The sequence below is a fragment of the Plectropomus leopardus genome, chromosome 14, assembly GCF_026936395.1.
Source record: "Plectropomus leopardus strain MGB_pleo_1.0 chromosome 14, ASM2693639v1, whole genome shotgun sequence".
Taxonomy (NCBI): Eukaryota; Metazoa; Chordata; class Actinopteri; order Perciformes; family Serranidae; genus Plectropomus; species Plectropomus leopardus.
Genome location: NC_142189.1, coordinates 26,378,870 through 26,402,029, shown reverse-complemented (window position 1 = coordinate 26,402,029; position 23,160 = coordinate 26,378,870). Strand labels below are relative to the sequence as shown.

Sequence of the window (23,160 nt, the reverse complement as noted above, 5' to 3'; positions counted from 1 at the left end):
AGGACATTTGATGAATTGAATGTGGTAAAATAACAATTAGCATGCCAAATGAAATGCAGGCGATAAAGACATACTGTACCATATCCAAGTTGGTATGTAACACATCAACAGCTGCTCACTAGATAGTGGTTGTCAAGAGTTTTGTAAGTTTTCCGATTCCCTACAAAATATATAAATTTTAAAACCTAGCAGCCTCTGCAGGTGCTACTAGTCCTAAAGAAAATTAAACCTAGAAAATTGTAAGTTATTCACAATGGCCAAGGTGCAGCACTTTCTTCCACATGGTTGCTCATAGGTATGAATTAGAAGGGGACTGTTAAACTTACTAATAGGTGGTGACCACTAGTGGTCTTAGCATTCATGATGTGAGCAAAGTAGAAAGTCAGGTGATGTAAAGTTAGTCTAAAGACTGAGAAATTACTAAGGGCTTTCACCCATGAGACCTTTGTCGTGTCTTATGTCCCATCCCCTCACATTTTATTACATTACCAAACACACATACTGTCATAAACCCAAAACATGATCCTTTTTCTAAATCTAACCTTGTAGTATCGGCTATTAAACCTAATGACAAACACAGGACTTTTACCCAGGAGGTTCGTGACCTGTTTGAAACTAAAAGTCTTATTTAGTTATATTACATCAAAGATTTCTTTTACCCAAACCATTATCTTTCTATTGAACCTGACCATGTAGTATTGGCGCCTTAACCCTGAAACCAATAGTGAAATTTTATGAATCTGCTCCAAATAACAAGTGATGATGGATTCTTAACAGGGCTTTCCCTGCGGAGATTGGAGTTTGTGTTCTGTGTGAAACCAAAATTAATGTGATGTAATGTGATGTGATTAAGTTACACTACATTACATTATGTAACAAGCCCTTTTTCAATCTTTTGATCTTTTTTTCAAAACCTCAAAACATATTATTGGTATTCAAAAGCCAACAAAAACTGCATCTGATGAAGTGCTAACTTTTAAAGCTACTAGTAGGTGTAGCAGGCCCCTTCTAACCCACATTTATAAGACTGATACGCACTGATAATGGCCATTCAATCGAGTGACAACATTTGAAAGGTGTGAAGAGCTAGCAAGTTGCCTTCATCTTCAGGAATCTGGATGGAAAAACACTGTATTTCAAAAAAAGCCATTTGATTAATGTTAGTTTTTCTGAGGTACATCAAAGTTATTATCCAACAAGGACTGAGAAGTTGTGTTGTTGCTTGACAGTGCAGCATATATATTCAAGTGTGGTATATAAGGAGTTTCAAAACGACACATTTGCCTGGTCAGATTTATGAGAAAACAGCATTGAATGAGAGCTTAACATGAACACATATGACACTGCTCTCATTGCTTATATTAAAGAACAAGACTGCTTGAATTTTGGGCAACACAAGGGTGGGAATTTATCAAAACTGTCCAACAACTTGTCCTACCGGTCACTGACCTCTGTTTGAGTAGCTTCTTGTTGTCCTCAATGGTCAGATGGTCCTCATGGTCCCTTATGAAGGTCTCAAAGGCCTCTTGCTTTCCCATAGACAGCTGTGGACCTGAGAGTAAAAGATCCAACATTAAGGAATATGCTGTATTCTAATAGTAAGAAGCTACTGTATATATCACTATGCTGAAAAACATTTGCTAAACCTTAAAAGTTAAACCAAATCCAAGCACGCAAATAACTGTCATAACAAGACTGTATGCTTGTCATGCTTCTAAAATAAATATGCTAGCTAAGGGAAGGTGTGTCGGGTCCTGCTGTATAGATCTTAACAGTAAGACCTTGACTGTACTTATTCCCACACATCCGGTACTTGATTCCAATCTGGCAGCCAGATGCGAGCTAGAGCCCCACTGATACAGTTGACCTACCACCTATTACTACACAATTACAAAACTGACTGTCTATTATCCTGCCATTCACTGTTTTAAGAGAACATAAACACAAATACAAACAGCAATTCTGAGCATGTCAGCATTACAAGGCGGATGCCCCCCACCTAACTTTGGCAACTTGCCACAAGGAAGGGATCTACATAATTTGGGACATAACATTCTGCTGATTGTTGATTTTTTTTAATAGGCTTGTAATATATTTTAATGAGCATTTTTCTCAAAGTGCTGTACATCTGCTTCAAATACTTGTACCAAAAGGAGTAAGCTAAAACACAGTGATTTCTTAAAGTGTGTACCTGAAAACATCAAATTTAAGGAAAAGTCCCTTGTATCCAAATTTGTTAGGCAACAAAGAACTTTACTAATGGTTTCCACAATAATATATTATTCTTTTACAGATTTTTTGGGGGGGCATTTTTGCCTTTATTGGATAGGACAGAGTGACAGCATTCATACATGGGGTGCCTGCTCTATCTACTGAGCCACCAGACACCCCACAATAATATATTTTAATGTTGTAAGAAATGTGCAATGCAAATGAAGTTGCATTGACTTGCCTTACATACTGTATTTTGATATGCCACAGCAGAAACAGACATAGAATCATATTGGCAGGTAAATATTAAGGCTATACTGTAATAATCAATCTTTGTTGTCATTTGTAACTGTTCATGCACTCAAAAACATGAAGTTGCCATGTGGTGATATGCTGACTTTTAGAACTTTGGCTATGCATACTATTTCTAAAGAGAATAAACTGCAGATACATCACCAATCTATCAAAGCTTTCTCTTGACCTGACACATAAAATATCCATTAACAAGGTCTGTATTTCCAACAAGCGAACATTTCCCGGTACTTTATGTAAGACTGCACTGAATGACCTAATCTTATAAAAGAATACAAACCAACATTATTTTGCAAGATTTCCATTAAAAAAGTTTCACAATGATTTCCAAATGCCACCCTTGTTAAAATGTGTGGGTCTTTGTGACAAAGCTGTTCTAACCAAAGACATATACAGGACAGTAAAGAGATTAATTGTTGGACAGTCAGGAATTTTGTTTCTTTATTTTTGGAAAGTCTTGATTGAAACCAGCCGGCATCTCACAGTCATTCAGTGTGTTGAAAGAGCCAACCTCAACAAATCAGTTTAAGGGGGTTTCTTGAGGGAAATGCACTCCATTCGACTCTTGTTAAAAAAAAAGAAAAAAGAAAGCCACATTCCAGGAATATCTAGGAGTGATATGACATCATATTATGTTGTACTAACATAATTTGTGGGGTAATGAGATCACATGGACCTTAGGCCAACTTTCCTAATTCTTCTTTTCCGTGCTTCGTGTGCTGACAAACCACAGAGGTTTTACAGAGGAGGAATGTGTTGTGACTATTGTTGCTGTTTCAACAAATTTTAGAAATGAAATACCAGCAAAGTGAAGTATGACCAAACTGTTCCATCAATTTAGAAGAAGAAAAATGTCTAACACCAACTGCTAAATGTTTGTAGAAAAATGTGTGTGTTTTAAGGTCAAATGTGTAAGATGTGGCCAGAATTTTAATATATTCAAAAAATGAACTGTTCTGATTTATTCCTAAAGATGTATATGCTAGCCTCCACCTGTTCTGTCTATTTTTTTTCAATATTACATTTATTATAATCTAAGGGCTAATGTGTTGCCTCACACAACTTTTCTTGCTTTTTTCCTTCTGTTATTTCAATAGTTTGTTGTTAGCGCTGCGTTATTATATTCATTATATTGCTCTGTTGCTCCATCATTCTTCCTGTCTCTCTGTCGCGGCTCCCCCTCTTTCTCTCGTTTTAACTCTTTATTCAGTCCAATGCAACTCCTGCTATTAACGCACAACAACTGCCAATATCACTGAATGATAAAAAACAAACACTGGTGAAACTGCAAGAACCCAGCCCCATTCAAGCACGGGGTAATGTCAAGAAATTACAGTTCAGCCTGGCTCAAATGAGGCGGGGCAGGTCTGGTCGGGCCAAATCATGCTACAGTAGAGAATCAGAGCTCTAGCCACAGCCACACTTCATTGAGTTACATCTAATGTTATTTAGCAAAAGTTATCTTTAGTTTAACTAATGATGACACTAGCGCTGCCCCTTTAAAAGTCGGAGATTTCGAATTATTAGTTGGAGACTCTCAATCTACCGAGACTTCTTCAAGTTGAACAGTTGTTTTTTTTATTTTATTTTGCTGTGCAGTGTACTTCTGGGGATGTTTTTGTTCCCAGATTTTGCTGCGGAGTGAGTGCTCTTGACTTTCTCACTACTTTTTGATACAGAGCCACCGATACGCTACAAAGGCACAGACGGGGAGACAGCAGAGTCCCTCTGCTCGGACGTGTTGAATTTACAGCTTAGAGCAACTCAGTACGCTGCAGTCTCTGACATTTACGACCTGTCGATAGTGCCATTACTTTGATTACTATCTGACATGAATGCAACCGTGACACCGTGAACGTTCTGTGGAGACCGTGCCATTGTTGAAACTTTATAAAAAAAATACAAATGAATTAATTTATAATGGTGCCAGTATATTATTCTGATGCGGCTGTTTTCTTGCTGCTATGGTTTTGCTAAAACTGAGCAAAGCAAACTGAAATAAACTACAGGCAGATGCCACATGTGGAGATTATAAGATAACAGTGTTACTTAGACCACCTCTTAAAGTTTCATCAGTTTGGTCAAATTATTCTTACTCTGATGTTAGTTAGTAGTTAGCTTGGAGGTAAAATGCTGCCACCCATTACTGTGGAGCATGTGGCCAGGATTTAAAAGATTGCACTTTTAATAGGACAATAATTTTGGTACACTGTACGTCCTTTCTGTGTCCTCCTGCAGGGGATAGTAGTATTTGACTTTCTGAGGTGTCCTGGTGTCTAAGGCTTCTGCTTAGATCACAGAAACGTGTGGAGGGCCTGGTAGAGGCATCAGCGTCTCATTACATGCAAGCAGGATTTACAGTAAGATCTAAATCTCCTGTAAGTCTCAAGTCTCCTTTGGATTTCTGTGAGCTTAATACAAGTCATCAGCAGCCTGAATTACAACAGGAACACCTTGTCCATCCATTAGAGAACTTTTTACACTAGAAAAACAATCTTTCTGTAGGAGCACAAGAAGAAGACATGGTTCATCTAAAGACAATAAATTAACCTCGAGAAAACTCACAGAAGCATCTCAGAGTAGTACTGTACTGTGTGCTGACTGCTTCTGCAGAGACAGTGGACTTCAGAAAGAAAGACAAATATAATCCCTAATGTTCATGTTTTATTCTGTGCTGGCAGAACTAAGAGCCCAGTACAGAAGGATGTATTATGGAAAGAGTAGTCGATTATACAGCATTCAATCAGCATGAATGGTTTCCATGGAAAGGTCATCATCATTACATTTACAGTTAATCTTCAGGGGACAGCAATTACCCTCTGCGTAACCATAGAGGCTGCTGGCTACAGCAGCGGAGCCCTCAGATTAAACCTAAATTAAAACATACATAAACATTCAGTGACCCATCGAGCATGAGGAAAGGATAAGTGTAGGGCATTTGTTTTGAATTAGCGAGAAGTATAGAACAATGATCTAATGTGCATATAGTTTGGTTATGAGTCTCCAAGTGGGTCATGGAAAATAGGCACTCCAGATGGGAAGCATATGATATACATAACACAGCAGCTCACTGTATGAAACAACTGTGACAATTATGTGTTTGTAATATTTTGCACATTCTGTCTATTTTAGCGGAATTCAATATGTAACAATATAATGGCTACTTGCAAAAGCTTTTGTCATTGTTGTATCAACTGGTGCTTTAGAAGAATCCTTGAAACCAGGTGTGCTCCAGGATTCCACAATGTGAAATTAAGAAAATACTAAAGTGTGAGAAGTGTCTTCTCTGATCCTCCTGTAACTGCTCAATGTGTTCTTAAAGCTTTTGCCTCCAAAGTGCAGACTCTTTCTGGACAACATCAAGCTTTCCCTGCTAATTAACAGCTGATGGAGTTGGTTCTGCTCACATCGCTGGTTGCAAACAGAGCAGAAAGGGACAGAAAGTGTGAGAAAAGTGGATGAACATTCCAGAGTGGACATGTAACTGCTAGCAAGGGACTGCAGGATGTGGGAATGTTTCTGAGGGGTTAGCAACCTCTTCCACAACAAAAATGGACATTTATAGATGATATAGTTGGCAGAAGTACATTATTGAGTATGGTCTGCAAAAAAGGCTTTTACACACTGGAGGCGTTTATGATTTTCAAACTGTTATTTTGTCACAAGTACTTTCACACAAAATGGGACTATTATGTTGCCAAGATTTTTCTGAGCTTTCACACAAAAAAGGCATCAACCAATCATGTTGTGCAGAACGGAAATCACGTCACAACTTCAAGACAATAGCAGGCTTGATACAACTGTCAGAAATTCCAGTCACTGTCTTTATAATTAGTTTCGATGTAAAATAATCGAGAATTTGCATTTTCATGTTGGTTTTGGTATATCCCCAGCATGTAAAGGCCTTCAGTGTGATGTAATCAGTTAATATAATCTCAGTTCATGACTCCAATGCAACAGTGAAAAAAGTAAAGCTTATTATCTTTCATTTTTCTCAGTAACCAACACTTTGGTGGTGACCCACCAACAAAATCATGTCCGGTCATAATTACTTTGTGTTTGTTACCATTACATTTTGGGTATTTTCCAGTGTAGCACTCTTATCTTTACAGGCAGCCCCAACACAAACAATTTAACTATGATTCTGTTTCACATTTTATAAGGGGGAAAGAGAAGACAAAAAGTTTAACAACTAAAGATACCATGGCAAATGTGAGCAGATAATGATTCATTTACTCTGCGAGTCAATGAGTAAGAATGTGTAAAAGTGGTATACTGGCACCCTTTCAGATGTCCTGGACAAAGAGCCATCACAGTTCCTGCCTGTTTCCTCATATAGGCCAATAGCAAACATCCCTATCACAGACAACAGAATTACTGTAGAGCAGCTGAGGAAAAATAAACAGACAAAATTCCAGACTATGGCAATGTCACTGAGAATTTTACCTTTTCAGCATATAGAGTTCATGTATGGATAACTTAAAGACACTGAACATCTCTGTCAGACCAGCCTCCCTCTCATTCCCTTTTCCCACAAATAATAGATATTATATAAATTCAGATTCATTAAAACTTCATAGCTTTGCATTCTCAAATTATGAGCTGTTTCTGAAGCCACCAGTTTCCTCGATTGATACAGTGGTAGATATGAGTTTCACTATAATAAAATAAGGTTATTAAATACTCCTGTGTCTTCATAAAACCAAGGGCCTTTTAAATCTGTCAAGAGAAGATGTAAAGATGTTTTGGGAACTGAAATATTGAATCTTCTTTGAGCAAAGTTGTTAAAAAAGATGAATATATCATCTATACATTATGTACGAGGGATGTAACAATACAACTAAAAACAATACATCAGCTCCACTGAACAGGTCTCATTTATCACGCATAAAATCTGAGTTGAGCTAGACATGAAATCATTGCAAAGCTAGCACCTGCTACATTCATTCATATGCTGGAAGACTGACCAAAACTTCATGTGATTTACATTAAAACCCAAACAGCTAAGTGACACTTTCTGCAAATGTGGAACATCATTTTGAATGGACATGACAGACACTGATTTGAAAGTTTATATGTGAAAATTGAAAAAAAAAAATTGAAAAAACTTGAATCCTGAAATGTACAACATGACATCTACCAGAAGCATATGCAGGTCATCCATTTTGTTAGCGCTTCATAGATGAAAGTTTGATAATTAATGCAAAGCAAATATGAGGGTAAATTAATGATCACTCATAGAAATGGCTGAGGGCTACAAAACCAAGGTTTGGGGATTTAGTAGTTACCATCCCTATGTTAAAATCATATAAGGACCTGTTTTCCACAACGTCAACATATTTTTTACTTTGATGGGTTATTACATGTAATAGCCCATCACTCAACATGGGAGGAAACAAGCATAAAATGCTGACTGTTTGGTTTTTTGAACCAAAAGTGACTTTGTGAAACACTTATTCAGGAAGTATTATGATGAGCGTGTGGACGATTCTTCACGATGACTTGTGTGAGTCTGACGGAAATGACCCGTGTCCTCTCTCATTTGATCATGATACAGCTTGATTATTTACATGTCATTTTTCAATGTTTGAAATTTGACTCTTTGACTTTGTGAAGTGCATTTAGGAAATCAGAACAACTAAGTTGTAACACTGAACACTGTAGGTCATGTAGCTGTTTATGTGTCTATTCATGACGGTCATCAGACATTGTAAAAACGTAAACACTAAATAAGCGGTAAACATAAAGCACAGTTTTCTTTGAAGATCATATATTACACTACAAGAAACAAAAAACAACTCAATCACCAGAAAAAGGTTGTTAGCATTGTACATTCCTGCAAACCACTGAAGCGTTACATTTCTTCGTTGTTGTGTAGGGCTTATGTTGAAACTTTATGTTTCATCAACGCTGTGGTTAATGTGCGGTTATGTTTAGGCATAAAAACAACTTAATTATGGTTAGGAAAAGATCATGTTTTAGATTAAAATCCACAGTTTGAGGGGCACAGTGCAGAAAAACAGGGATGTCTGAGAGATTGAAGAAAAAGAAAAAAAAACCCTTTTGTGGCACTGTCGCCCCAGAAAAAAAAGAGACAGGTTGCTACAAAACACCCATATTTGGGAACTCAAAAGCAGCAACACAGAAATGACTCACTAAATCACAATGGCTTTTGTTGTTGTTATTGAACAGTGGTCTGTAGCTTGGCAGGCATCTTGCCTGGGTGTCACACTATTTACCCTCCCCTCTACCTCCAGATGACAAAGTCAGCTCATCCCAGAGGAACGATCTGTCCTTTTTTCCAGCCTATTTATTCTATCTCTCCATATAACATCAATATGAGATTTTGACCATTTTCTCATACTTCTTGAATTCAGCTACTGAGAAAAACCCTTCCTCTTGTCCAAGCCCGATCCTAATTTAAAATCTTAAAATGCCTTTTCTTCTTTTACTGCATTAATCTTTATTTGTCTGAAATGATCAGCTCTTGAGATAACATTCAGTACGTTTACATGTATAGATTAGTCGAGCTACGATTGTAACTCAATTAGGCCATTTAATTGAACCACGAGAATTAATTTATTGATGGAGTATGTCCGACTCAACAACAGCAGGTGGAGATATGCCCTCTTTCAGCTGGTTGCTAGAGACCTATATTATTTATACAGTCTATGCAAAAGACCAAATTACAAACATAACTGTTTATTTACAATAACTTTGGGTTAGACAACTGCCATGTTACATACATATTATCAAATGGTGCAGAGCAAACTCTGCCTTCAATGATTCATTTTAAGCCACCTAAAAACGTCAATATCCATTTAAGTTGATGCTATATTTAGAATATCTTCACCACTTTACCTTATTGTAAGACAGCCCGGGGATGTGAAGCCGTTATATCAGACACTACAGACTCCACTGAGAGTCATTTTACTCCATAGCATAGCGAAGTTGCTGGTTTACCTCTGCCTTGATCAGCTATAGTCTAAGCCTTAGACAATACCTTAGACTCTAAGGTAAAGAGGAAATGATATTTAAATATGCTGTTAGGAGAAGCAGATCAGAATTTAGAAATCTCCAAGTAAGAAGTTGATTTATTTCTCAGAAGCAAAGCAAAGACCACTGTGAGCAGCAAATCTGGGATGTGTCCTCGGGCATATAGTATTTCACTGCAGAAACATTATTATGATGAAAAATGTACAAATAAAATTTGTGGTTTGCAGTCTATAATGTGTGTATTTTCTTCTGGTGGCTGGGCTGACACAGACAGCATTATAAAATAGCTATCACCATTGTCTAGGTATGCGGTTGTAAAGCAGCAGATGCACACAGCAAAAGGTCAACCAAATGGAAGCTGAACCCATGGAGGTCATTACGAACAACAAGAAAAAAGAGGACTTGCGGGGGCAGGTGAAAACAAATCCTCTGGTGGGATGACCCAAATGATTGCTCCACATTAGATAACATACCATTCAGTGTGACTAATACATATGGCACATCATTTATTATTGGGTTTATAAACCACAGCTTTATAGCCATTAATCACAGTACTCCTCATTGTCCCTTCAATGAATGACTGATTCGCTCACTAATTCAAACTGGACCGAGTTCAAACATGTGTTTGTTTTTTAATAGGCTCTTCTTTCAGAGACCCTGTTTGCAATTACCTCTCTGCTGGCCTTATTACCACACTGGGCACCATTACACAAAAATGTCGAAAAAGGATGAGGGAGCTGTGGTTAGCACAGACAGGAGCGTAGCCTCAGTGTGATGAGTTGCTGGCTCTCAACCCCATGCCCGATGGCTATGACCGAGCTCGTTATAAGGGCTCAGGTTTATCATCACACTTAAGGCTCCACTTAACCAAAATTAAACAGGAAAAGCCAAATAAACGCTGCCGCCGGTTAGGGAGCATATTCCAAAGCTTGATTGGCTTGACTTGAGCAAAGTCCACATTCCTGTTAAATATAAACCAATTTCTAGTCTAAAAAAGTTACAAGAAGACTGACAATCCAAGAGAAGTCGCAGTCTGAAGTCTCCGCTACTTACTCTGCCATGTCTAAAACTCTAGACCCTCAGAAGGGACGTGCCATGGCAAAACTACATGGAGATAACCTAATCAACTGCAACACTGTGATTACTCTCAATTCAAGACAACATGTAAAGTAATCTGCCAGTTACGGGAACTATGGAAAACATTTAATTAGATCATATTTGCGAGATATTTGTATATATTTGCAAAACATCATTGTAAATATCTTCTGGCATGTTTACTCACATGAAATATATCTTTGTATTAAATGATTTCTCCAGGTATGTTTTCCATGTTAGGTCTAAGCAGTGTCTCTTGTGTTTACGCTGCAGCATTCTTGGCCCTCTGCTCTCTGCTTCAGGTTCCAGCATGTATTATAGGTTTTAAACTCATCAGCAGCAAATTACAGGTTCAATATACTGTACTGTCTAATAGTGAATTGCTGACACAGTTACACTGAGACACTTGAATGACCTCTAAAAGAAATCTCGTTAATACATGATACAATCCCACTGAAGACATTGTTTAGAAATACGACAAAGTAGGGAGCTCAGGGATGTCAGACTCTTCGCCGTGCAGTAAAATCCAGAAATCAAGGATTTGTCATGCCCCATAGCCACACTGAAAATCAGTATGACCATGAAGAGTGGCCCACATTCCAATCAAGACAGGTCACGTGTCAGTATTCTTAGTGCCTAATTTATTACAAAGTCCTTGTGTATTCCAGTCCAGGAAGACTGACTGTCATGTTAAATGGAGTCAACATCTGGAAAATTTCTTTAATTTATACAGTAATTTATTAGTTCCCACTAGATACTTTTGACCCATTATTGCTATTTAGTAGCAGTGCAGCTACAGTGCAGCGCTAAGGACCAATTCCATTTCTGAGGAGTTCACCTTATACTTGAATTGCATGTGAGAACACAGAGAGAACACACTTAACTCCACATAGAAAGGCCCTATTGACCATCGTAGGATTCAAACCTAGATCCTTCTTGCTGTGAGATGACAATGAAAATGGTCTGTAGATTATTGAAACCGAATTGTTTAAATTGAATTAAACTGACACAATGCAACTTAAACAGGACAATCACAAAGGGTTGATTCACCCAAACAACAAAAAACAATAAACAGCATTTATCCATGTAAACTGTTACGGTTTCATGTTCCATGCTGTTTTGCAAATGCCACCATCTCAATACAATAAAAGTGGGTGTGCTTTTTTTTTTGCGCAGCTTACAGCAGGTAAAAACACATCTAAAAGATTCAACAGCAACGTATTTTACTAGAGATGTATTGCCGTGGACAGCTTTTAGTATACTGGGGTGGAGGCAGTGTATTATCTTAAAACCCTATCTACACAGGTAGATGGAGCCCAGTTTTTATTGCAAGAGTGTTGTGTCATATTCCAATCACACCACATCTAGAAGCTGATAAAAAATGATAACTTTTTAAACAAAAAGTACCTCTTTTCATGTACTGTATAGCCCTTCCTTCATGGTCGGCTGAGATGGTTTCTGTGCCTCCATCCCTCAACGGTGGTGTTGTTGATGACCTTAAGGCATTCTGGGAGGCCGGGCTCTGACTACTGGTGATGTTAGCCAGCTGAGCAGCGGCATCCTGGGCTCTTTTTTTCTCCTTCTTCAACATCTTGACGAGGACACCTGTAGGAACTGAGTTAAGGACGCTACATTTCCTTTCTTTGAGCAAAGTACTGGATGAAAAAAAGAGATCTTTTCCTAATTTGCGCATGCTTATCAAATGACCTAGTTCAAATGTTTAGCACTTAGATGCACAAACAAAAAACACCGGAGATACCTCTGAGGATATAATGACAGGTACAGTTATTTGAAATATTTAAAATAGTAAATTTTGCACAAAAAATGTTGTGAAGGTTAGGTGACAATTATTGGTCAGTAAAAGGGAAGCACCCATAGTGATTTCCTAAAGATATATCTCATCCCCCAAAACCAGTTGTTTATCAATTACTTACCCCATGTTACACTGAAATTGTGAAGAAGTGCTCAGTACTTCCCAAACAGAAATCCCTTTTTTAAAACAGAACTGACACATATCTATGCTCTCTTCATAGCCAGACTCCATTGACAAAAACAGTAATTTTACCTTACTGAACACAGGAGCAGCTGGTCTCTGCCTCAGTCAGTTCATTTATCTGTGTTACTATGTTGTGAATCCAAACTAACTCTTTAAAACACCAAAGATAACACAGACTAACTGATTGAGGCAGTGGTACACCAGCAGCTATTGTGTTTAGCAAGGTAAATTGATGTTTTTGTCAATGGAGGCTTTGAAGGGAGCATCGATTAAGTTTTGCATGTAAACTCATTTTAATTTGACTAAAATTTTGCTGTTGTTAAATTTGGTTAATTTGACTTCAATTGATGAAGGATTGATTCTTATTTCACCAGAGGCATACAATAAAAACAAAGTTTTCTTCATAAATTCATCATATCACAGGGTGAGCAAGTGATATACAAAATGGTCATCTGGAGGATGAGGTATCCTTTTAAGGCAGCAGGCGTTATTGTGGGCTTTTAATTCTGACAGAGTGCAGACATGTGCCCAGTGTCTGACCTTACAGGCTCAGGAAGATGTCACGGTCTGGGATGAATCAGTGGAGAGTTGAGGAGCCAGACAGGCTGCAGATACTCTACCAAGATTCCACAAAATCCTCTCCCACTGATGAGGTTGTATGTATGTGTTTGTGTACTTGAATCCAAGTGTAGATGTGTCTGTATGTCTGAGTGCGTTTGTGTGAGTGTAATTGAGCTACATGATGAGGCTGAAAGGCAACAACTGCTTCTTAGATGCAGTTCACATTTTTATTGCCATGACACGTTTCACTTCTCCATGTGCAATGTTTCTATGCATGAGGACAATTTACTATAATCGTTTCCGCTGTTCCATGTACAGTGCTTTGTGCCCAGCTCTACAGCACTACTCTGTATTTGATCAACTGCCTCCTGCTCAAACTGCTTTCAGCTGGCCTGCATCTTTTTAATAATAACCCAGAGAGCAGAGCACCGATTTGTTTAGCAGTTTCAAATCTGATTATCAAATTGACACCTAGTTGTTGTGCTTCATGACTTGTAGAGCAAAATTTACTGTCTAACAGGAGCACACTACTATCTGCCTACCAGAGAAAGGTCCAGGGGTGCTCCTGGCCTTCATGTGCAAAATGTCGTAAAGAGACACAAAACGACTACAATGAGATCCAGAACTGTTGCAGAGAGATACAAAGATACTCACAAAGACTACAAAAAGCAGAAAAAACACTACAAAACCAACAAAGCCAACAAAGAGACACAAAGCAACTACAAAGAAACACAAAGTGACCACGAAAAGACTTAAGATGGTTACAAAGAGACACAACATAATGGAAAGAGATGCAAAATAACAACAGAGACATAAAACAACTACAAAGAGACAGAAAATTACTACAAAGAAATGCAAAGCAATTATAAAAATGTCATGAAACAACAGAGACACAAATTAACCACAGACATAAAACAACTACAAAGAGACACAAAATGACTACAAAGATGTGCAAAACAACTACAGAGAGACACAAAATTACTACAAAGATGTGCAAAACAACTACAGAGAGACACAAAATTACTACAAAGATGTGCAAAACAACTACAGAGAGACACAAAATGACTAAAGACTCTCAAAAAAACTTCAAAGAAACACAAAACAGCAACAAAGATACACAGAATGACTACAAAGAGATGCAAGGCAAATACAGAAACACAAATGACTACAAAGAGCTGTCAAACAACTACAGAGACCCAAATGACCACAAAGAGACACAAAACAACTAAAAAGACAAATTGACTACAGAGATGCACAAAATTACTGAAAAGAGACGCAAAGCAACTGGAAAGAAAAACAAAATTACTATAAAGCGACTGTGTTGCTACCAAAGAGAAATTTGTAATGACTACAAAGAATCAACAAAAATACCCTAACAACTATAAAGTATGTGTGTTTTGCTCCTTTGTTTGGAGGGACCTTCTGCATGTATGTACCCAGGGTCCCATTGCCTCATAACCCACCGATGTTTCCACTTATGGCGAGGAAGGAGAAGACGGTGCTAGCAGGGGCAATTTCTTTGCAATCAGAACTGCTGACAGAAGGAAAATTGTAATTGTCTGCACTAGAATTGCATGGGAAAAGTGTATAAAGAAAAACATGATCAAGCCATTTTGCAGAAAGTTGCCAAGATTGCTTTTAAGATGTCAACAGAACGCAAGAAATCAAAGCCTGTCACAAGTTAGCAGGTGAAGGGGGCAAAAGCTTAGCTAAAGTTATTGTATAAGTATGCTTGTGGAAAAAATACTGTTCAGCCTTTAGTTCTGATCTTTCTTTACATTACCTACATGAATAAAACATTGCAGTCTCATAAAATATTCATTCAGCTCCTCCTGTGTGCCTCTTTTTCCACTATTAATGGAAGTGTGTTTGATGGCCTAATCACAACCCATAATTTAGAGACAACACATTAGCCGGTTCTCCAAGCATGGTTCTATCATGAGATTAGCAGACATCTACTTGTGGCCAGACTGTGGTGGTCAGCAGATAATTTGGGATGTTCAAAGAGAAAAAAAAGTCAGAATGTCATTATTTTGGATGATGAATGGACGTAGCTTTGAGGGAGCTTGAGACTTTAATTTATATTCCTGTCAGCCAATACAAAGGGGATGTCAGTGGGAACAATAACATGGAAGAACCAAGTCTCCAATTACAGTTTCCAATGAAACCAACCATGCAGTCTTCTCCAAACTGCCAAAATCTAAACTCGACACAATTCCAAATGACCTATAGAAGCCAAGTTTTACAGAGAAATATGACTGTTTCTGTGGCTCCTATGTCATTGTTTCATACAAGTCATTACTTCAGACCGTTGTTCACCAGGTTTTTCCATTATTGAGATCCCTGGCATCTGATATCTTCATTTATGCCGAACACCACCATAGTCTTTGAGTATAGGATGAAAATTTCTCTTGGGGGTTGCACATCAGATCTGTGGGCTGCTTCACATGCCATGCACTCAAAATGTGGTCGAACTCAGCTCATGATGTGCATTCCATCTCTCCTTCTCATCTTTCTTGTCACTCTCTATTATATTGTCCAATAAAACAGACATCACAGGAAATAAAGAAAATGCCTTTAAAATTACCACAGCTAGAAAAGGTGCAGTGCCAATCTCAGTGGTGCCACAAATTGCTTCAATTGCAATGTACCACACAACAGGGGTGTATCCAGGGAGTGGCCTTGGGTGGCACAGGCCGACCCTGAAATCTGATTGGCCACCCCAGGTGCCAACCCATTATAACTGGCTATCTGTCCAGCCAGCTTGAACTTTTTAAAAAGTAAACTGAATTATTGTTTATAATTCAGCCTTTATAATTCTGCAATTCAGCCTGCAACCTGACAGGCAGTATTGTGTCAGAGTAGTGTCTGGCTTGACTTATTTTACATTTAAATAAATTGATCAAACTGTTGAAAAGTTTGTTCACACAGGCTTATTCATTGTCATTTTTTGGTACTTTAATTGTGTTGGCACTTTATACTAGCTATTGTACTATTTACTTTAGGAGGAACAATTTCTGTTATAAAGTAAGGAAACGTTATTTTACTTTTGTGCAGTGTCATTCTGATTGGTAGGTCTATTTATCATTTAGACTCAACCATAAACATGAATGAACACAATGTTAGTAATTAAAGTAAGTATGGGTAAAGGAGACATAAATTGTAAATTAAAGCTATGCTGATGTGTGTGCCCACAGCAGCACCCATATTTCATGCCACTCCTACATAAGTCAATGCCCCACGTAGGCCACCCCGAAAAAAAAGTCTGGACACACTACTGCCACACAATACAAGTATGCAAAGTCTTTAAAGATGCTAGATTACTATTACAGTATTAGAGGATGGTGTGAGCAATGTGGGTGTTTAAAAAACAAATACTATTGGACTGAAGCTACCAACAGCAAATCCACTTGATGTTGAATTAGTATCTTTTAGTTAAAAGAATCCCCATCTTTCAGTCAAGAGAGGGTCTTTGGTCTCTATACATTAAAGGAACATTTTACCGCCAAATATAAACTACATATTTAACTCTTACAGTTGTTTTGGTGTGAGTTGCTGTGTTTGAGATGTCAGCCATCTCTCCAATATAATGGAAATAGATGGCACTCAGCTTGTGATGCTAAAAGTACCAATAAAATACATTTGCAAAGAGCAAGAGCAATGTCTCTTTACAGATATCATTACCTAGGCACTCAAGATAATCCACAGACATTATTGTGCAGTTTCATTAAGGAATTATTTTCATTCTGATAGACCACATTGACCAACTGTGCCACCACGCAGACGGAAGTGTGCATCTACTCATGGACGAGAGGCTCGTGCTCGTGACAACGCCAGATTTAAACATTAATGGCTGCCTTCTCAGCTGAGCAACAACGTTAACTTGCTCAGTGGTGCTAGGCGAGCAAGCAGTAGATGCTTCCTTCTGCGCTGTAAAACGATTGGTGGGTGTTGTTCAGCCTTCTGCGCTGTAATATGATTAGTGGGTGTTGTTCAGCTTTGAGCACAACAAGCTGAGTGTCATCTAGTTCCATTATACTGGCGAGAAGGCAGACATCTCTACAGCCGATGTCTCTCTCACTCAACAACTCACACCAAAACAATCTAGGCTGATAAATAACACTGACAGTGAACTGTTACGTTAAGCTTTTGCCCTTAGCCCAGTGACTTAGGATGTCAAAACATTTTTTTTTGTCTTTGCAACACTTTCTTGACAAATGACAAATGTTAAATATTGTTTCTGCTTTTTCTATAGAATCAAAAGCTACAGTATAATGAAGCACATATTACGAGTTAAAATGCATATGCTTTTTATGAGGTGATTTATGAAGTGATTATAGTTGCTTTGCATCTTTTAAGATACACAATACACAATAAAACTTTAATAATCCTCAGAGCCAATTGCTGAGGAGCTTAAAAAAATACAATTTTGTGTTGCAGCCTGTGTTGACACTGAAAAGTGACCATCATCACCCCTGGAAACAAAAAAATAATACTCACTCACAGACTTCATTAGGCTGAGCTTGTCAACATGCACATATCAAACAGACGCTGGCAAGGACATGAGACCTATAATCAGTGACCTCTGGTGAGCATCAGCACGGTGATTACAGAGCCAAAACATAATAGATGACAGAATGCATGAACTGAATGAAAACTGAGGGATGAGTGGTCATTGAGAGCCAAGCAAGTAAATGCCTCCAAATTTGAATGCTCAAGTACACAGAAATAGGAAAAACACTCATCTAAAGACATTATTTGAAAGACACCAAAGACATGCCAATGCTAATGTCAGCTGCTGTGCATCAAAAGAGCACTAAATGGTGAATGGGTTTACAACTAATGCACTGTTCTTTCTATCAAATAAAAGATGATTTTGTTATAATCAGTTTAATCCTACACAAGGCAAACATTTCCAATCTGCAAAAAGACTGATTTAGGTTATTTCATTTAATCAACACTCATTTGCATATATGCTAAAACCGCATGCAGCTGGCAGCAAACCCATTCTCTTGGCTGCAAATTCTGGATGAGCTCCACAGCTGACTCGCAAAGTCACAATCAAATGACAGAATTTGGCAAACAATTAAACCCTCCCAAATCATATTCCGGACTATAATACTTCCAGTGGTGACGATTACATATCGAACTTGATGAGTCCTTGTTTCATAAGACCCCGAAGTATAAAAATAAAGCTTTAACAGCATGAGGTCCAACCAAGGTTTAAAGTATAAATTGTAGGGGAAAAAATTAAAGTGTTTTTAGAAGTTTTTCAAATGTACCCAATATTTTTCTAAGCACTAAAACACATCTAAAGAAAGTAAACATGTTATCCCTGCTTTCCTTATTTTCTGAACAGCCTATTCTGACCAACTAGATTTTACTAGACTTTACATCCATGCCTGTGAAAACATGGATGCTCCACACACATTTAGATCTATACAATCACAATTCCAAGGTGGGCAACCAAGGTTATTGAGTTATGGCCCTACACACATTTTATGAGGTCACTATGACCTTGACCTTTGACCTTTTATCATGAGATTCTTGTTAGTTCATTCTTAAGTCCAAGTGGACATTTGTGCCAAATTTAAAGAAACTACCTTAAGGCCATCTTTAGATAGTGTCCACAAAAATGAGATGTATATATGGTCATAGCGATCTTGACCTTTGAGCAGCAAATTTGAATTAGCTCATCCTTAAGTCTACTCAAACGTCTGTGCCATAAGGAAAAAAACCCTCAAGGTTTTAATTGAGATATTCACAAGAATGAGACAGATGGTCACAGGGACCATGATCTTTGATCTATGACCACCAAAATCTGGTCAGCTCACCCTTGAGTCAAAGTGAATGTTTGTGTCAAATTTGAAGAAATTCCTTCTAGGCATTCTTGAGATATCACATTCTCAAGAACAGAAAATGTCAACCTTCTTGTGATACTATATGAAAGGTTAGGGGATCACCAAAGTCATAAGGATACATTGTCTGGTGACAACAAATTTTGTGCTGATCCATCTGGTAGATGTCCAACATATCTGACTGCTGCCGCTGGAAAAGTTTGCCCAGATAAAGTTGGCTATAGACTCTGCATGGGCAAGTCAACTACCAGGCTGCTTAAGGACATGGGAATTCCAGGCAAAGCCCAATGTCAGGCCACCAAAGCTGATGGCTCTGGATTAAAAGGTGAGACACTGCTTGGGCCCACCTGGCACCTGGGCCCACCTGGCACCTGGGACACCAGATGTTATCTATCTATCTAATCTGAACCCAATGGTTCCAACTTGGAAACCCTCCAGACAACACTATCACACCCACTCATAGTCATAAGTCTGTGCAATGACAAGGTATTGTACGATCTAGTCCAAAAGTAAACTGGCTAAAACTAAGGAGCTTAATATCTATATCCCACAGCATCAACTACTACAACTACAAGAACAAAAAAATTTTTCAGTAGAGGAGAGTGTTGAGTCTTGGCGCAATAAATTGCACACCATTATTTTGATTGAGGGAGATTTGGACCATTGATGACTTAATGTAAGAAATCATGGTGAACAATGGCCACAGTTGTTAAGGGAATCCAGGAAACCTTTGCCAATGCAGTAAACACACTGTGAGATAACTTCTGTACCTTATCATTGCTGTTTTCATGATTTAGTGTTTGCCAAATGTTTCTTGGATACATGTAACAGCACATGTGAGCCAAGAGAAAATAAAACGGAATAATATGCTAGCTGTGAATTCTACCATTTATCTTCTCCACCTTTAAAATGTTGATACTTTATGTTCCTGGATCACTGCCAGTAGACAATAAAAATACCTATGAGGACATCTAAGACCAAGAGTTCAAGAGTTTGCTGCTAAATAACATCCTAATGAAAGCAACTGCCAACTTACTGTCACTATTTCTACATCATATGTGCTTATTGTTTGCTCTTTTATTTTTTTTATAAGATAGACTGTGAATGGGATAATGTTGTTTAACAGACTCTTAAATGCAGCAACAAGGACTTTTCATTTTCAAAACAGCTCCGGTTCTTGCAACTGCCAATAACCATATGACAATGACCTACAGTAACCAATACTATGAGCAGTATGATGTATAGGGTCTCATTTACAGATTATGGGATTTCACTATTCCAACTCTATTTTAGGATGTTCTGTAGATTGCAAGTAAAGTTTTAAGACACATTTCAGAGACTTAGCTATGCAATATTTTACCACAGTGACAAAATCTGGTACATCTTAATGCATGTGCTGCAATGTTGCTTTTTAAAGGAATACTACATCCCCACAATGATCAATTGTAGATCAGTTACACCTTGTGTTATGGTGTCATGCTAAATCTGTGAAGAGAGGAAAAGAGGCAAACAGAGAATCCAAAAATTGTGATAATTCTTGGTGAACTGGAGAAAAAGAGGTCTGTGTTTAACTACAGCAAAATAATGTCAAAACATCTCTTTGCAAACTCTCATCCAACTTGTGCAGAGTAATCCAAGTCTCATTTATCCAGTTGTATAAAAATAAAACTTATCTGTGTTCTCTACAAAGCCAGACTCCATAGAAAAAATACAGTATTTTGACATCACTTAACACAAGAGCTTCTGATCTACTGCCTTGCTCAGTCATTTCGTTTGCGTTATTGTGTGACTTCAGCAAATCCGAAACTAATCCTAAAACACCAAAGTGACAAAATATTGCAAACAAACTAACTAGACCAGCAACTCCTGTTTTCAGTGATGTGGAATTACTGCATTTTTCAAATGCAGTCTGGTTTTGAAGAGAGCATAGAAAAGTCTCACTTTTTTATATAGTTTCTTGTCAGAAAGGGCTGTATGTTTGAGAAATACTGAGCATACCACTGAATAAATGACACTTGTATTAAACTGCAAAAGTTGTGTGTGATGTTGTACATGGATGTTTTCATATAATTTTCGTTTGTTAAACAAGGCCTCCTATGACTTTCATTCATCAAGAATTTCTCCCGTTTTTGAAATCTTCGTTTACCATTGGCATGTGAGAAAAACAAAGTTTTCTTCACAAATTCAACATGTGACGGGGTGAGTGACTGATATACAAATGGTCACTGAGGGAATGAAGTATTCCTTTAAAGTCAGCAGTGTTTGTGAGTTCTCCTTGTATCTCCATCATCACGTTGGTGGTGGATGTGTCATAACTCTAGCAGAGTCAGCTAAGCATTACCAGGTGCCCACTCCCATGCAGAGTCCACCATGCATGGAAACACACAGTGGCAGTGGGTAGAGATAAAATCTTTTGTTTTACAGGGAACTTGCCATAATTAACCCCATGAGGCATCAGCGTCAGTCTGGGAACAGTAAGCCCGTGGCACAAGAACCGATGGCTCCCAGTAACTGTTTTAGCAGAGTAGGGGGTGGAGCAGTTATACAGACATGGAAAGCATGGTGATTAGCAAGCGGATACAAGCTTAAGTTGTAGAAATCGTCTGCATCTAGGAGGTTATTAGGGCTCTGGCTGGAAATGATGTCATCCCTACTGGGTTGGTCAACCTAAACTATAGTGTTACATGCTGCAGACAGACCACCCTGACTGACAGATTGACAGTTTAGGCTACTGCAAATTTATATACAAACTTGACAATGAAAGAACAGAAGGGTAATATGGTCAGTGGAGCGTGTGCATTACTGGCCAAAATATGTGCTTTTAAAACACATATTGGCAATTCCATTTGCATCATGTGAAAACCAGTGTATGACATCTTGAGAGGGAAAATCTACAAAGAGGAGAGGATTTCACATTACACACACTTGATCCAAGAAATACTACGGTGAAATATCGGCACGATAATATTCTATTTATTTTGGAGAGCTGAGGTTTTTGTGGCTAAATAATCAAGCAGACGTCTCAATTTTCCGACTAATGTGCTGTGATCTAATGACAAGCCGCAGCAAGAGGGGCTGAGGGAAGAATAATCCCATAAAGCTATTAGAAATATCATATTCAAATGCAAATACCATGATTATGATTAATAGTAATTATGATTAACTGCAGTCATTAGATGGAGATCTATCTGAACATACACATTAAAACAACATTTTAGGTGTATTCTGGTGCACTGGTGATGAATGCAAGGCTACTTACATTTCATAATTTATGTGTGTGTAGAAGAGCTGTAATCCAACTATGGAATAACACAGGCAGATTTACTTAAGGATAAATACCTTTCTGCTAATGAAGATTTAACAGTTAATGTGATTAATCTGTCAGGCTATATGCAGACACAAATCTAGAGTGGAAAACAACTAAATTCATTTTTGCAGGTTTTTCCCCATTTTCTAGTGGTTTGGAATGCAAATTACGGACATGCACTAAAGAGGATACAGACTTCAGTGTGCTACCCTTTTGATACATGGTTTTGCCCTCTTTTAACCTTGACCTTTTCACTTTACGCCATCCTCTTCAATTCCACCCTATGCGCAGGCACCCCAACCAATCAGTCATAGTCACAGTGAAGTGACGAAAACTCTTACAGATTTAAATTTGCACAAACAAGCCAAAGGTAAAGCTACAGGGAATCAAACCTGGGTCTCTCTGATTGTAGACTGGAACTTTACACCAGCACCACTGTGTAACCAGCGTTACTACAGTAGTTATAATGGAGATTTGAACCAATCCAGAACAGCAATCAATGCTCCACTGAGAAGAGCTCTGCTCAGTCTTTGTGAGCATTGCAGGATGAAAAACCTATAGGACTCACAGTTAGCAGTATTTGAGATCACCTCACCAAAAATGCAATGACAGAAGTGGCTCTGAATACTATCTATGTATATATACACACAGTATTTCTGCTGTATATCTAAAACTTACAGTATAATGCATCCAGTATTATAGTAGGGGATTCTAGTTCTAATTCATATACACAATCATAAACTTGAATACAAGCTGCAGGAGCTGGGGATTAAACCGCTGATCTTCCAACTAGTGGACGACCTGCACTATCTCCTGAGCCACAG

General features: G+C 38.1%; 1 protein-coding gene across 1 annotated transcript in view; it reads right to left on the bottom strand.

The window, feature by feature from the left end:
• The window catches only part of kif6 (kinesin family member 6), a 91,791-nt gene that overhangs the window by 18,272 nt on the left and 50,359 nt on the right, over nucleotides 1-23,160 (bottom strand). The window contains exons 13-14 of the mRNA XM_042501223.2: nucleotides 12,022-12,219; nucleotides 1,450-1,552 (exon numbers count right to left, since the gene is read on the bottom strand). Of these exons, the coding sequence (XP_042357157.2) occupies nucleotides 1,450-1,552; nucleotides 12,022-12,219 (301 nt within the window). The remainder of the gene's footprint in view (nucleotides 1-1,449; nucleotides 1,553-12,021; nucleotides 12,220-23,160) is intronic.